Source organism: Astatotilapia calliptera, chromosome 17 (assembly GCF_964374335.1).
Source record: "Astatotilapia calliptera chromosome 17, fAstCal68.1, whole genome shotgun sequence".
Lineage (NCBI taxonomy): Eukaryota > Metazoa > Chordata > Actinopteri > Cichliformes > Cichlidae > Astatotilapia > Astatotilapia calliptera.
The window spans coordinates 17,912,208-17,927,618 of NC_137438.1; the positions used below are offsets into that span (position 1 = coordinate 17,912,208).

At 40.2% G+C, this 15,411-nt stretch overlaps 1 protein-coding gene across 2 annotated transcripts; it reads right to left on the bottom strand.

The window, feature by feature from the left end:
• Positions 1-201: 201 nt before the first annotated feature.
• kcna1b (potassium voltage-gated channel, shaker-related subfamily, member 1b) lies at positions 202-14,426 on the bottom strand. 2 transcript variants are annotated; one of them, XM_080292024.1, is made up of 2 exons: positions 10,277-14,426; positions 202-9,819 (listed from the first exon to the last, which is right to left on the bottom strand). In XM_080292024.1, the coding sequence occupies exon 2, from the start codon at positions 9,812-9,814 to the stop codon at positions 8,324-8,326; it is 1,491 nt and encodes a 496-aa protein (XP_080148150.1). In that variant the 5' UTR covers positions 9,815-9,819; positions 10,277-14,426; the 3' UTR covers positions 202-8,323. The 2 variants fall into 2 exon arrangements, with proteins under 2 accessions (XP_080148150.1, XP_026002419.1); XM_026146634.2 differs by having other exon boundaries at positions 202-9,984.
• Between the last annotated feature and the right edge of the window lie 985 nt (positions 14,427-15,411).

Below are 15,411 nucleotides of genomic sequence, written 5' to 3' on the forward strand. Positions count from 1 at the left end.
TCATAGTTTTCATGAGAAATGTAGATAAATGTGTTTATTCAAGTGTCTTTAGGTCATTAACTGTGGCTTTGTGGCATTTACATGAGAAGCTATTAAACTGATTGTAAAAATACATAAACAGGTTGGTCGTCTGCAAAGAAAATTTCACCTTACAGACAAACAGTCCACATGGAGTGCTTTTAAATGAATCACAGGAACTGGTTCATCTTTGAAGATTTATTGAAACTGCTGTTATATGATGATAATCAGAATGGACATATGTCGTTGACTAACCTTGCATAGGTTACAGACTATGCCTCAACAACAAATGACAAACGCTGTGCTCTCCAGTAAGAGCCTTTAAGATTAAAAAAGCAATAAAAGCAGAGTAAAACAGACGTATTGCGATGTTGATGACTGCGGAGTTCAAGGAGGATCTCAGCACCCCAGCAAAGGGGAAACAAGTACGTTTATCATATTATTTTGTAAATGATGACTTTTGCTTGAGACTAAGAGGGAACAGACTTACTTAAGCTAAATGTTAAGCCGAACATAATTCGTCCCAAAGTAACCAGCTGGAAATCTTTTTATGAGTTTCTAAAAAGACAAACAATCATTAGAGTGTTTGTTTAAGCAAAAATATATCTCCACCAGCATAAATTTATGTTAATGTTAAGTTCATGCAGTTCAGTCTTCACTCATCCATGCACCTTCTCTTTACACTGCAGTGCTGACAAAAACCATCAGCACATAATCACATTTTTTCCAAAAATCCTTGAAACACATTTACATACTTTTTATAATTCTGCATCATAAGAATCATTTTCACTTGCGTCATGGCTTTTTAAATATCACAAAAACCTACGGAACATGACATAAGACAGAGTTTCTCAACCCAAAATCTGTTGGGTTAACTGTTGCAAATTGTGATGTACATTTTCTCTTCATTTTGAAGGCTTAACTCACTTTTATGGTCAGAATATAATTTAAAATCAGTTATATATTTGAATTTTCAACGCTGAAAAATGCAATGGTGAACTTTCACAAGGAAGTTTCAATTTATGCCCTCTTCCAGATGATTACAGGCATCAACCCTTCATCAGCTATATAAGGTCATTCACTAAAAGTCATTCAAAGGTCAAGATTAATTATTAATTTTAATGTTGCAAAATTAAAACATAAACTATATTTATTTTTTTCATAACTGCTTCACCTATAATTTTCATTATGTTCTCCTTGAAGTTTCAATTTTAAAGAAAATTCCTTCTTCCATCTTAATTCAGTGGCAATAAAAAGCGTAAATATTGCTGAAAAATTCTCCAGAGATATTCAATTCAGAAAGAATCTTCACCACAAACCCCACAGATGTTGATATTTATCAATAATTAGTAAAGACTCTTAATGTCTGATTTTAATGGAATGGAAACAATCACAGTTGGTAATGTTCCAACAACTGATTTCTTGCTTCCTGCACTCTGTGTTTGCACAACACTTTCTGTAATAACTCAGTCTTAAATACACAGATACGGATATACGATCTCCTCAAGGTGGAGAAACTCTGCAGTGATGGCTTGAGTCAGCAGTCCGAATAATATTTGTAAAAAATCAAACATCCTGTAATGAAAACGCAGATAGAATAAAAATGATTGCGCTGCAGTTCATTTAATGTTGTCATCTGCAAATTAATTAATTGATCGGTTTGCGCATGGCAGCTGGAAGCTTCTTAAATAAATTATGTTTACAGTAGTTATAAAAACTGGACTTTAATTTGAAAGGAAACTTGTTTCTCTTCCTCGCTACTGCATAACCAAATGATAAAGGTTCTAAAAATAACTACACACTATAAAATCTCTCCAAACACATGAGCTTTAATCTAGAAAATGTTTGTGTACCATCCGTGTGTTTAGCTGCTCTGATGATGATTTGGTCCATTCGGGTGCAGATATGTCTCTAACTCTGGCCTGCGGTAAACAAGTATGAACAAACAGAATTTCAAACCACAAGAAGACGACCGATCACCCTGATGTTGGATGTCATCACAAATTTAAACAGCTGTTAAGAAAAAATATAGACATTTTGAATGTGATCCTTCCTTTAAAAACATGTGGAATTTGTAATTTTGCTCCCTAGAACATACTGCATGTTTAAAACGTAGCACCTTCGTTGCATGCATTAATTTTTCCATCAGACTGAAATGTTAATTAAAGGGATTTTTTTTCTTCTGCAGTTTATAAGACAAGCCTTAAAGGTAAAAGGATGATGACACACAGCCGAGACGCACAATAAACCTTCCTCCTGATGTTCCATCACTCACAGCAGCAATAAATTTAAAGCTTCAGGAAGCACAAGAGTCCCAAATGAAGCTGTGCTCTGTGCCAGAAGTTAATCTTAAAATAAGAATTTTGGAAATCAGTAACTGTGACACAAAATACAAACATTTATGCATCAAGAAAACATATTTTTCTTATCAGTATCGTGTAGCAATAAGACAACTTCTCGACAAAAAGAGATCAAATAATAATTTGAATCTAATTCTAATCATAGGCAGGGCTGAAAATAGATGTTTTTTTTGTTTGTTGAGTGCAAAAGAGAGACTCCAGTTTGCTTGTGATAAAAATGCTGGAGCACGCAAGAAGGCTCTTTTATCACCATGATGTCAAATCAGATCATTAACACGTTTTCTTGTCAGCAACATCTCAGAGTTGCAGGGAGACACTTCTGTAAACGCTTCTTGTAATGTATAATTCTGCACACAACAAGACTTCTCTCAGTTTATCCATAAACAATTATTGTGCTTGTATACATCGTGCTAAGCTGAAACTGTTCATGTGCATGAATAAATTAGGATAATTCTCTCTCACACACAAACACACTTTGTGCACGGATTATTAGTGTCTAATAGCGATTCATTTTTAAATTCATCTTTCAGGTGTAAACTTTTATCTTCATATCATCCCCAGCCTGGAATTTGTCCAAACTGTTTTGGTATGAACGATATTATTGCATGCAAAATTAGACTCATTTTAATTTCTGCATCTTATGGAAAAAGTTACCTGAAAATACCACCATGCATGTTTCAGATTATGTAGTCTTTTTCACATTAATAATAGTTTGTGTTTTCAAGGTTAATAGCCAAGAAAGCATAAATATAATCTTGTGTGTTGCGTTTAACTTCATTTTGTGACTAAGTGCAGACTGATGAGTAAAATATGGCACCACATATACATTTTCCTACAATAATAATTAAAACATGGTGGTTACATAAATAAATAATTAATTGATTAACTTGAACTCTCTGTTTAGTGTTTTTAGTGATTAATGTTGTCGGTCCCAGGTCCAGTCTGCACATGCCCACACAGACTTGAGTGAAAACAGCTGTGTGGGTGGCTGCAGAGGACTCCTCGGGTCACTGCTGCTCTGACTCTGAGGTTCAGCTTCAAATGTAACAGCAGCCTGAAAGTCTGCAGGTGTTTTTATCTGAAGTGAGGTTCAGGATCAAAATCCAGCATTTTTATCCTTGATATTTTCCCACCAGAGAAACCTGATAACATTCATGTTCGTATTTCTGTGAAATAGACATGAGTCAGAATCTCGTTATAGTGACCACAGCAGAGCGGGCCAGCCTTACAAACTGAATAAAAAACACCGGCACAGTACTGGAAAAGTTGTGGCAGTACCTTCTAAAAGTTAAGGAAAGTTCAGGGGCGAGGCTTCCCACGCCAAGAACCTGTGATTGGACAGTTATTAATGACATTTTAAGCCTTGTCTCAAATCACTTCGAGTGAGTTATAAACGCTCCCAGCTGACCAAAAATGAAGCCTGTGTTTCCTCTGATGTCCACATGGTACAGTTGATATTTTATAAGTGTGTGTGTGTGTGTGTCTGTGTCCTGATCCTTTCCCTCTAGTGTGCCCTCACAGTCATGTTGTTGACTGGATGGATTTTTGGACACTTGGATGCAGTCTAAAACATTTTGTAACACTAAAAGTGATGATTAATCACTTACACCTGTTAATGTCACTAAAAATTGACCGTGTGGAATTAAAGTCAATGTTTTAACAGAAAAAAATATCACAGCAGTCTTCCCTGACACAGGCAGGTTCTCCCCTGTACGAACAGCAGTGCCATTTTGCTGGCGTGCTAAGTGACTAACGCCCATGGTAATGTTCAGACGCTCTGCAGAGGAAACACTGAGGTCAGATCCACCATCATCCACACACAGGCAGAGGCTTTTTTCCTTTCACTCAGGACAAGTAAAAGGCATCACAAACACAGCAGTGACTAGAGGCAGGTGAAGGTGTTACAGATCGATGACAGAAGTATCGTTCTCTGCAATTTTTACTCTTTCCAAGGACTCTGGTCAAATCTCCAGCAGTTTTTGGTCCCCGGCATCAGAAGGTGGCAGTGTTCTGCTGTTCTGTTCAGTTCATAGGCTCCCTAACTTCATCGAGGACGCCCACGCCATGTTTGTATTCACAGATTGCCAATAATTGTTAGATTTTTAAGAAATTTCTCTGAAAGTGAGGTACTTTTTTTGGTGAAACCACAAAATCTGCATTTTGCGCTAAAACCCAGGTACACTTGTAAAATCTAAAAAATGTGACATAATTGAGAAAGAGCTTTGTAATAAATAGAAATCATCACCTGTTTTACATGGCAGTTTTTGTAAAGGCAGGAAATGTATGACTTTAGATTTCAAAGGTGTACCTAACAAAGTGGTCTTTGAGCTGTCACTTTTTTGACTTTTCTTCCAAATTAATTTTAGTTCTTTAAAAAAAGTGAGAATAATGAGCCATAATTAGCACCAGTTATTGATCACATGCTATTTTAAATGTATTTTTCTGTGTCGTTTCTGTGGCTATTTAAAAATGTTTGTTACCTTAATCAGTGTATACAGTTCTGTGCATTTAGCTGGTATAAATAAGAAACTAATTTCATTAGTTTCATGTGTCTGAATAGGTATTTTGCTCCCTTAGCAGCTCATTGAAGTGCCTTCTTTTAGCATTCATGTGAAGAATTAAAGGAAGAACTGATGTTAAGTCATTTAAAGGTTAAGGCAGCAGGAAGAACTTTAGTGGTGCTCGGCTTTTATTCTCGAACGCTCGGAGCTCGAGTGGAGGGTTAAACACCACCTCAGTGTTTGGATGATGGTGGATGAGGGTGCTGTTATAATCCCTCTTTGCTGTGCACAGAGGAGGGTACCTACATCCAACCAAAGCCTATCCAGACTTCAGCAGCAGAGTCCAGACTACTAATTTAAACCTGAAGCTTATGTGCTCTGACATGGGCACAGATCAGATCACAGTCTGTAGGAACCTTCAGACAACATGCGAACTACGACACTATGACAGAGGAACCCTCACCGCAGGGTTTAGCTCTTCGCTGCTCTTTCTCTGCTCATCACACCTCATCACCCGATCACCGATTGCCTCTTTCCTCATATCTATTGTAAGTCACTCTGTCAATCACTCTATAATATCCCTCTTCATACACCTATGCACAGATGTACTGCACCAGCATGAGGGTCACCATCCTCAAACTGTCGGCCTTGGTTTGTGACCGTTTCCTTCATGACTTTCTATTAAATCGAGCTGTTTGACCTTTCTGTCCTGTTCTAATTGAACCAGCTGAGCAGCTCCTGTCCTTCAACAGTCACTCCATCTGAACATCCAACACATCACCTCCATGTTACTTTTCTAATGGGTAATATCTGGAAGGTCTGAGTATCCGTGTGGTATACATACCATCAAACTCCAAATGTACCAAAAATAAGGAAATCTTAAATGATCCATATTTGAACTTTCCTGCACGAATGCTGTGTGTCATCATCCCAGAAAGCTTTTCTTTGTGTGTTTTAGGCCCAGGAATCAGGACTAAATTCTGAACATGTGGGTTCATCTGTGTTTAGTTCCATATGTGCAGGGAGCAGTGCATCTTTATGGCAGGAGAAGCTGCACACAGTAAGCTCTTTGATTTTCTCTTGGAACGGGAGGCACTTCAGTCAATTTTAGAACGAGAAGGGCTTCAAGGCACTAAGACGCTAATTATAGATATATCTACGAAATTTGCTAAATATTACTGCTTTCCTTCTTGGGGTCATAAATCACATGAAATGATCCCATGCACTCCAAGATCAAAGCTTTAAACAAATGAAAACGGAGGATGGAATTTATGAGATCTTTTTTTTTAGAGATCATCAGCTATATCTCATTTTTTTTCTTAATTTGTTTTTCTTTTCTTCTTTTTTAGGAGATTTGTTCCCTCCGACAGTTTAGCTCCATCATGCACCAAATTCTGTCTTTAGCGCGACAATAATGAGAACACACATCATCATCATCGTCATCCTCCACCTCCCCAGGTCCCTCCCAACTGCAAGCAATTTAATACTGACGTCATGCATTGAATATACGTAGCTATACCATAGCTAATTAGGCCATAATGCTTTAGTATTTTGACATGCCATAATCTTCAAAAGAAGAAGAGTTCCTGTTCCCTTAAACATTCAACACTTAAATGCTCTGAAACAACTGAAATGATAAGAATAAGCAGCCAGTGCACTTTTGGTGAAAACAAATGAGAGAAAAAATCCAGGAGCGGGAGATGGAGCTCGACGCACAGAAGAATGTAGAAATGAAATGAGGTAACGTCTTGTGCATGCCGATATAAGAGAGAAGAGAGTCTCCACATGCTTCTATATAAAGGAGTGTTGCATGGCATCATACAGGGAACCTCCAGCCGACCCATAGCAGCAGCAGCGATGCACGTAATCCTTCACAAGGCTCGGCACGCTTCCTGTTTATCTCTGATAAGGTGCCTGAAAAGCCGGGGTCTACATCCGGCGTCGCATTTTCCAAACTTTCCCTGGATGTGCCGCAGAAAGACACACCTGAAATAATCCACGCAGAAAGCGTTTCTTCAGGGAGGAAATCGTTCTTCGAATCTCAGTTGGGCTTTAATTATTTTTTTCTGTTCCTTTTTTTTCCTGAAAGTTCGGTCTGTTGCACAAAACTTGGCAGGTGTCGGGAAGACATTTGATTCATTATTGTACAATTAGTCATTTCTACTATTAAATTCACAATATATGCCTTGCATATATGTCATTGTCTTAGCTTGCTTTTGATAGTTTCTGAATCTTTTCTGTTACTTTTAAACCTACATTTGATCCATTTTTTTCTGTGGCGTAATATCTCTTTGTCAAACAGTGCAGCACAGATAAAAGTTGTATTGCTTTGCTCTAAAGTTTTTCTTTTAATTCATCCTAAATTAAATCGTAATTATGAAAGGATTCTAAGAAGATATTACCGTAATAACTCTGATAAAGGTGCACTCCATCAGGTGAGTGTTTCCCTTCCAAAAGGATGCGTTTTCTTTTTACACTGAGTTGGAAGAATGGTTAAAAGTGATATAAAACAGGAAGAAGAAATACTCTTACTTTTCCATCTCTAGTTTGGGACAAAACACTGCATTTCCCAGGATGCAATGTGGGTATCTGTTTTACAGCCTTTTCATATCTTTAAAATTCACAGGTCCAGTTTTTACCACAAAATTTAGTGTAGATAAACTGACAAGTTGAGACATTTAAACTAACTTCTGAGACTGTATATAAAAGATGGATGTAGCCAGTGTGACGATGGCACGCTTTGTTTTGTGAAGCCTCGTTTGAAGCCAGTTTGGAATCTGAACATGAAGCATGAGATCTGGGATGAATGAGGAACCGAGGGACATGCTCAGACAGTCACGAGGAAGCTCTGTTCTAGCTCCGCCCCTCTTTTATCGTCCCATATGACTCGAACAGGACCGTAATTTCCAAAGTGTTTTAATCAGTAAGACGTGAAACTAGCAACTGAGAGCATAAACTCATCAGGAAAATATTGCTGAACTGAGAAGTCAGGTAAGCAGTAGGCTCATTTTCTCATAGACTTCTCAAAGAGGGGTCATCCGCTGCAGAAGAAGGAATGTAGGTTTAAGCCACCTCAGCACTAGCTTCACTCTTCATACCTTTCATCCATATTTTTATATACAGTCTATGGAAATCCTTGACCAAAAGTAAAATTAGCAAAGCTTCCATTTAATGTTTAGACCATTAGAAAATCGAAGGGTGCAAGTTACTAAACTTTGTCAATAATTTCTCAAATGTTTCCCCGAACCTGCAGATTTTTGTACTATTGCCAAACAAATGTTTTTCTCTTTTTTTTTTCTTTTTTTTTAATAATTTGACCACATGTGCATTAAAGTCTCCACAAATGTCTGAATGAATCAATGCAAAGATGAGAATAAAATGCACCAATGGATATAAAGCATCCAGATATTTCTACAATATTTACAGCGGTGGTCGCATGCCGCCTCACACGTCAGTGAGCAGCTTGCCCTTGTTAACACAGTTCTGGCTGGGAGCTGTGCAGTTGGCAGTCCTAAGGTTAGCTTCCCTGAAGTTGTCAATGCTGTTGTTTAAGTCCTCGTCTATCTCCATGTACTCCGACTTGCTGACCACTGAGGAGCTGCGGCGACTCGAGTTGGTGTCTGACGCCAAGTTCTGGTTGCTGACGTTGAGCAGCTGGGCCTGCTCCTCACCCTCCGTCTCCCGGTGGTAAAAGTAGTTGAAGTTGGACACGATGACTGGCACCGGCAGCGCGATGGTTAACACTCCGGCTATGGCGCAAAGCGAGCCAACAATCTTCCCTCCGATGGTCACAGGGTACATGTCCCCATAGCCGACTGTTGTCATCGACACCACAGCCCACCAAAAAGCATCTGGGATGCTGGAGAAGAACGAGTCCTTCTCCTCAGCCTCCGCAAAGTAGACAGCGCTGGAAAACAAAATCACGCCAATGAAAAGGAAGAAAATGAGCAAGCCCAGCTCCCGCATGCTGGCCTTTAGAGTTTGCCCCAGAATTTGGAGTCCCTTGGAGTGTCGGGACAATTTAAAGATCCTGAACACCCTCACCAGACGGATTACCCTGAGAATGGCTAAAGATGTGGCCTGCTCCCCACCAGCCTTACCCTCCCTGTTTTCTTGGTCGTCGGCCAGCTCTGTGCCAAGAGTGATGAAATACGGGATTATAGCCACAATATCGATAGAGTTCATCATGTTTTTGAAGAACGCTGCCTTGCTGGGGCAGGCAAAGAACCGAACTATCAACTCAAAGGAAAACCAGATGATGCAGAGCGTCTCCACCACAAAGAAAGGGTCTGTGAGGACGCTTGCTTTGTAGTACATGGTGGTGTTGCCGACCATGCGAATCCGGTCGTTGGGATCCTCCTTCAGCTCTGGTAATGTCTCCAAGCAAAAAATTACTATTGAAATAAGAATGACCATCACCGAGACAATGGCGATACCCCGAGCTGGCCCCGAGCTCTCTGGGTGCTCGAAGAGGAGCCAGATCTGCCGCTGGAACTCGTTCTCAGGCAAAGGTCGCTCTTCCTCCCGAATAAACCCCTCATCCTCCCGAAACTTCTCCATTGCCTCAGCACCGAGTTCATAAAACTTTATCTCCTCTGAGAACATATCCAGCGGCACGTTGACCGGCCTCCTCAGCCGTCCTCCTGACTGGTAATAGTACAAGATGGCGTCAAAACTCGGGCGATTCCGGTCAAAGAAGTACTCGTTTCGAAGGGGGTCAAAGTAGCGCATCCTCTTCTTAGGGTTCCCCAGTAGGGTTTCCGGGAACTGGGCGAGGGTTTTCAGCTGGGTCTCGAAGCGCAGCCCTGAGATGTTGATAACCACCCGCTCACAGCAGTCATGGTTGTCGTGGTCATCATCAGGCGGGTAGGGGTCCTGCGGGTGACCCGGCAGGGTGGAAGTCTCGTCCATGTTTTCTGTGGACACCACAGTCATCCTTCCTGGCGGGTGGAGGAGAGAAAGAGGAAGTTTAGGTGTAGAGGAGAGAAGGAGGCGGTAGGCTGGAGTGGAGAAGCTCCTACTGCGGCCAGGAGCTGTGGAGAACCTCCCTCTCCATCATCATCATCATCCTCAGCACTATCGCCATCACATCTCTTTTTTCTCACCTGAAAGATAGAAAAAATGACATGCCGTCACTCAAACATGGTTTTATTTCACCACAGACATGTTTCATTGGCTGGAGAGCTTCCTGTTGTTGAGAGGGAAGAAAAAAAAATCCTGCAGCACCTCCAGAAGCCGCGCTGCATCTGCTGTAATTTTACCGCATACATCAGTACTCGAGTTTGCAGCCCCACTGCGCACATCACTCAACCTTCAGCCACGAAAAGCTTTTCACCTTCACACCAGCACACAGTTTCAACCCGAATCCAAGTGATGAAGATGACACATAAAACCCACCTGAGCAGAGCTGGAGAGCAGCAGATGGAGATCCTGTGCACCTTCCCCAGCCACCCGCCACAACCTGGGGTTTAATATCGCTTTACAGTAGCTCTGAAATATTAATAGACTATGTTGTCTTGGTCAACATCCGTATCCTCTTGGTGTAGGTTTTCAGCGTCGATTGGAGAAGCCCGCAGAGAGAGGAGGAGGAGGAGAAAGAAGAGAAGGAGTAGGCTTCAGACAGCAAAAATCCTGACTGACAATTTCTTAAAATCATGCTGGAAAAAAGATAGAACTCCCAAGAAGAGCTGGCTCTCAGTCTGAAGGGGAGGACTGGGAGGACTTGGCACTGCAGCAGCATCCGCACTCAGAGACTCGTGATTTTCTCTGCGGTAAAAACGGTTAAAAAAAAAATCCGAGGCTTTGAAGGAAAACCGGCTCAGGAGAGAGTCCGCGTCCGGGAATTTGGAAGCATATTGCAGGATTTCATGAGGAGAAAGACAGAGAGAGGGAGAGGGAGAAAATAAGTGAGCGACAGAGGGAGGGAGGGGAGTGAGGAAGAGGAGGAGGGGGGGTTCGACGCAGTGCAGACAGACTGTAAAAGCCAGCAGGTGCTCCGGTACTGAATGTGCGCACAAACAGCGGAGAGTCGTGCAGCAGGTCGAGCTGAGCTGCTCGGCCCCTGTCCGTCAAGTTCCGCTAAAATCCACATGAAGGATCCGCGGACACGCGCCCCACAACGGCAGGAACGAGAGCGAAAGAAGCGCACTGCATCATGGGTTATGTAACCAGTTCGACGTGTTTGTGCTGCAGGTGTCTCACAGCGAGCAGGTCTCAGGTTTGACTGCAGGAATCTGCAGAGGATCAAACTGGCCTCTGTAATTGGCTGCTGAGCAGTTTGCGACAGTCAGACCTGCATGCTGGTGTAAATACCTCCGTGTTGCTATGGAGACAGAGAAAAATCAGCAGACTTCATCTGCTCTGACTGTGTAACAGAGAAAAATCAAGAATAAAAAAAACAACTTTATTTAAACACGCAGAGAGCCTCATACATGAGAAGAAATATAATTATCACCATCAGGTATGGAAGCTCATTAATGCCAAGAAAAGAAACTCACCAACAAAGTGGAATGAATTACAAAAACAAAATCCAGGGGGGAAAAAAGTAAAAGCATCCTGAATTTTATTTCAAAGATCGAAAATACAAAAGAATTTATTCATCATATATTTACAGTCAACATCTAAATTACTTGAAACAAACTGTTCTGGCAGCTAAAATGACAGAGACCCTCAAAAATATTTAGCTTACAGAAAACAATGGAAAACTTGCCAATGATCAACTTAAAGGCTATTGTGTTAAAAACTAAGAGTCAGATTAATAAAATAATTTGACTATTAAAATATGTTAACCCTCTGGGGTCGCTGGGTCGCCGTCAAAATCACATGACCAATTTAAGACGACACAGCTACAAGATGCAGTAAGTCAGAGTCTCCATTTCAACTTGGGTCGAAAGTGCAGACTTCAAACTACATACCAGTTTTTGAATTGTGTCGATGGGCCACGTAAAACCAGAGTTGTGATAAAAAAATACACACGATGTGTAAACAGTGGCGTTTACAGCGGGAAGGACTGTAAAAACGGCGTTTTCTACAGACAGCGCTAGCAAACACTCTCCGCTTGCGAGTGAAAAGAAAAAAGAAAAAACACCCCTTCCCTGTTGGTGTTAGATTTTACCATGTCAGTCAATCAAAAAAATGATATGGCAAACATGTGACATTTGGTTGTTTAGGGAGAAGGGGAAGTTTTTAGGAGTGACACCCGCGACAGAAAGCAGGCGAGCGAAAGACAGAGAGAGCTAGTATTCATATGTGAGACATTAGTGACGTTTAGCATGTTTGGAGGCTATAGTTAGTTTGTTGTGTAGTTATTGTTTTGTATTGTGTGTCAGTTAGACTGCTGAATTTCATATTTGCTCTAAAAAAGCCGTGAAAAGGCAGATTCCAGTGTAAACACTGTTCCCACATGGAAAACTGGACTGATGCACCTCCTGCTGTCAGACCTGCAGGGTTTAGGCCTGTGGTGTTCTCCTCTGTCTTATACTGAACACAAACTACATTTTTTGGACTGGCACAAATAATTTGTGTGCCATCTTATTTGATGCAGCACACCTGATTGTTCTGTAAATAGATTTAAATGGTTATATAAAAAATGCCTGAGGCCTTGGCTGCATTTTTAGGTAAATAGTACCATATGACTTTGTTGTTTGCAAAACTTGTGCATAATTTTTAGAAATGTACAATTTCTATTTGCATTTCAAGTTATGAAAATGACTTGAAATGTGAAAATGTAACTGTTTTCTACTCAGATTTTGAATTTTTTGTCTGAATTTAGATCAACTGTGCTAATATAGTATGCCAAAATGAAAAAATAACTAAAATTTCAGATATTTGAGGTTGTGCTGAAAATAATGATACCAAACAAGGCAAGAAAAACATATTTTAAAGGTGAAATATGGAGGTAAAATAGTCAAAAACGGCCAATTATACCCTGAGACCCCAGAGGGTTAATGACTCATACAAATATATGAGTAATTGTTTTTTTAAAGTAAACTTTAAACTACATATGCTGTTTCGAGGATTTCATTTTAGTGCAATTTTGCATGTTTTTGTTGTTTTTGTTTTTTGTTTTTTACAGCGCATTGTGTTCTGCAACCTGATTGGCTGTAGACCATTGTCAATCAATCTCATACCGTGTCTCCTGTACAGTACAGAATGTGTTCAGCTTGTCAAATTTACATAAATCTTAAATCACTAGCAGTATGACTCTAAAGTACTGTACTGTATGTTTGTAAGTTTTCTCCCCAACAAACACAACAATGTCAACGGAACGTTTTGCACCGTTAAAGGCGCCAGTGGGTGACTTTGGTTTCAATCTATAATACTGGACTTATTTTTCTACAAAGATTTGAACTTTGAGAGTGTGTAAACAAGAGAGAAAAGTGTGAAAATGTTCATACCTGTCTGAGAAAAGTGTATAAAATGTGTAGTGAGGGGTTTTACAGCCTTAAAACATCTATAATGACTACTTCGCAGATTTCACCTATCGCGGGTTATATTTGGAACGTAACTCTCGTGATAACTGAGGGACCACTGTAATTGAAAAAAAAAATCAGTTTTTAAATATTTGAATTTGAATATTTGTTGTTGTTTTAGTTAAAAAAGTTTATTGATAAACATCAGAATGTCCACCAAATCTTTACTCTTCTGCGTCTTCACAGATATTAATCTTCTTTTTAATAATTAAATTTCATCATTTTTATAAAAAATACTGCTCCTGCTATAAGGACTGATCTGTGTGACGAATGCAATGAGGTGATAGTGAGATAAAGGATTTAGAAAAAAGCCCCCAACCTGCAGCCTGAATCGCTCTGAGGTTTAATTTGACTTTATTGAGTTCTTAGCCTCGGTACTGAGTCTGAGTAATCGCACCTGGATCATCGGAGAGGTCAGCTCAGTGGGCTGAGTCTAAGTCAGCTGGTGTGACTTTAAAATTAGAGTCTAAAAAAGATAAAATAGGAAATCTTCTGCGTGCTGTGGATTAACAAGCTGCCTCTAATTTAGATCAATGAGAAGCTTTAAATGGGATGTATGAATCAGAGGAAATCTGCAGGTGTAAATATGTCTATAAATAAATCCTGTTAGTTCATCTCCAAACCTTCTGACTTTGCTCTAAATTGATATTTTTAACTCATAAATATATAGTGCCAGCTTTAGACACACTGATTCTTTCAATAATTTGTTAACATTTTCAACCCACAGTTTCTGCTTTGCAACTTGACTCGGCTCCAGCTCCACCTTTTTAGGCATTTTCATAAAAGATAAAAGGACAACCTCACTAATTGCTTTGAAATGTGAAACTAACGCTGAAGTACTTTAACCTGCATTCTTTTTGATGTGCACCAGGGGCGAAGGTAAAGAGAAGTCTAATTGTTTTATAGTTCATCAGAAAATGAGCTTTGTGCTTATGGCGTTATTTTTGTGCCACTATTCTGAGCGCACGTAAAAAAGATTTGCAGGTGCAAGTGTTGCATTTTGAGGAGAAATTTATTTTGAGCAAAGAAAAGCTGAATTTGAGTGAACAAAATTCATTGCTGCACGCAAAAACTGTATTTCAGTGTTTGCTATTATCCACACCCCCCCCCCCCCCCCACACACACACACACAACAGCAGCCCCTCTCGCTCAGTTTTTGCATTTGCACTTGCTTGTAATGTGTTGCTTGCACTCTCAACATTTCTGCCCATGCGCGTTCAACTCTTTCTGTACACCGTTATATTTGTGCCACAAAACCAGCCAATCACAAACTTGGATGCAAAACACATCTGATTGGCTGTTTTGGTCTCCAATCAGCTCGAAATGATGAAATGCAATATCCCAGAATCCATGAAAATATCTTAAAAGTTTATTTTGTGACCCAGAAAGTAATATTTCAAACTCCGCCACTCTGTGTTCCTCCACCACTGCCTCGTTTGAGTTTTGGACGAAATGGATTCTGGCATTCGAAATGCATTTCGTCATTTCGAGCTGATTGGACCAAAACAGCCAATCAGATTTGTTTTGCATCCAAGTCTGTGATCGGCTGGTTTTGTGGCACATATGTAACGGTGTACAGAAAGAGTTAAGCACGCACGGGCAGAAATGTTGAGAGCGCAAGCAACACATTGCGAGCAAGTGCAAATGCAAAAACTGAGCGAGAGGGGCTGCTGTTGTGTGTGTATATGAATAATAGCAAACACTGAAATACATTTTTTGCATGCAAAAATGAATTTTGTTCATTCAAATTCAGCTTTTCTTCGCTCAAAATAAATTTCTCCTCAAAATGCAACACTTGCACCTGCAAAATTTTTTTACGTGCGCTCAGAATAGTGGCACAAAAATAACGCCATATGTGCTCAGCTAATCAGTTTATGGTCTTATTGTGGAAATGATGGTCCTGTTACAGTCAAAAGAGACCAGGAAAGAGAGGATTTAAGGCAGGGATAGTCACGTTGCTGTGTGAGTCTGCAATGTGGTTTGGTTTCTGCACCTCATTCCTTATGTCCGCATTTCAGAGACTAAGATGAAAGTGAAAGTGATGATCTTGAGGCTTCAAAT

Coding starts and splice junctions, on each gene's coding strand:
- kcna1b (XM_080292024.1), bottom strand. CDS start 9,814: ATGACTGTGGTGTCCACAGAAAACATGGACGAGACTTCCACCCTGCCG.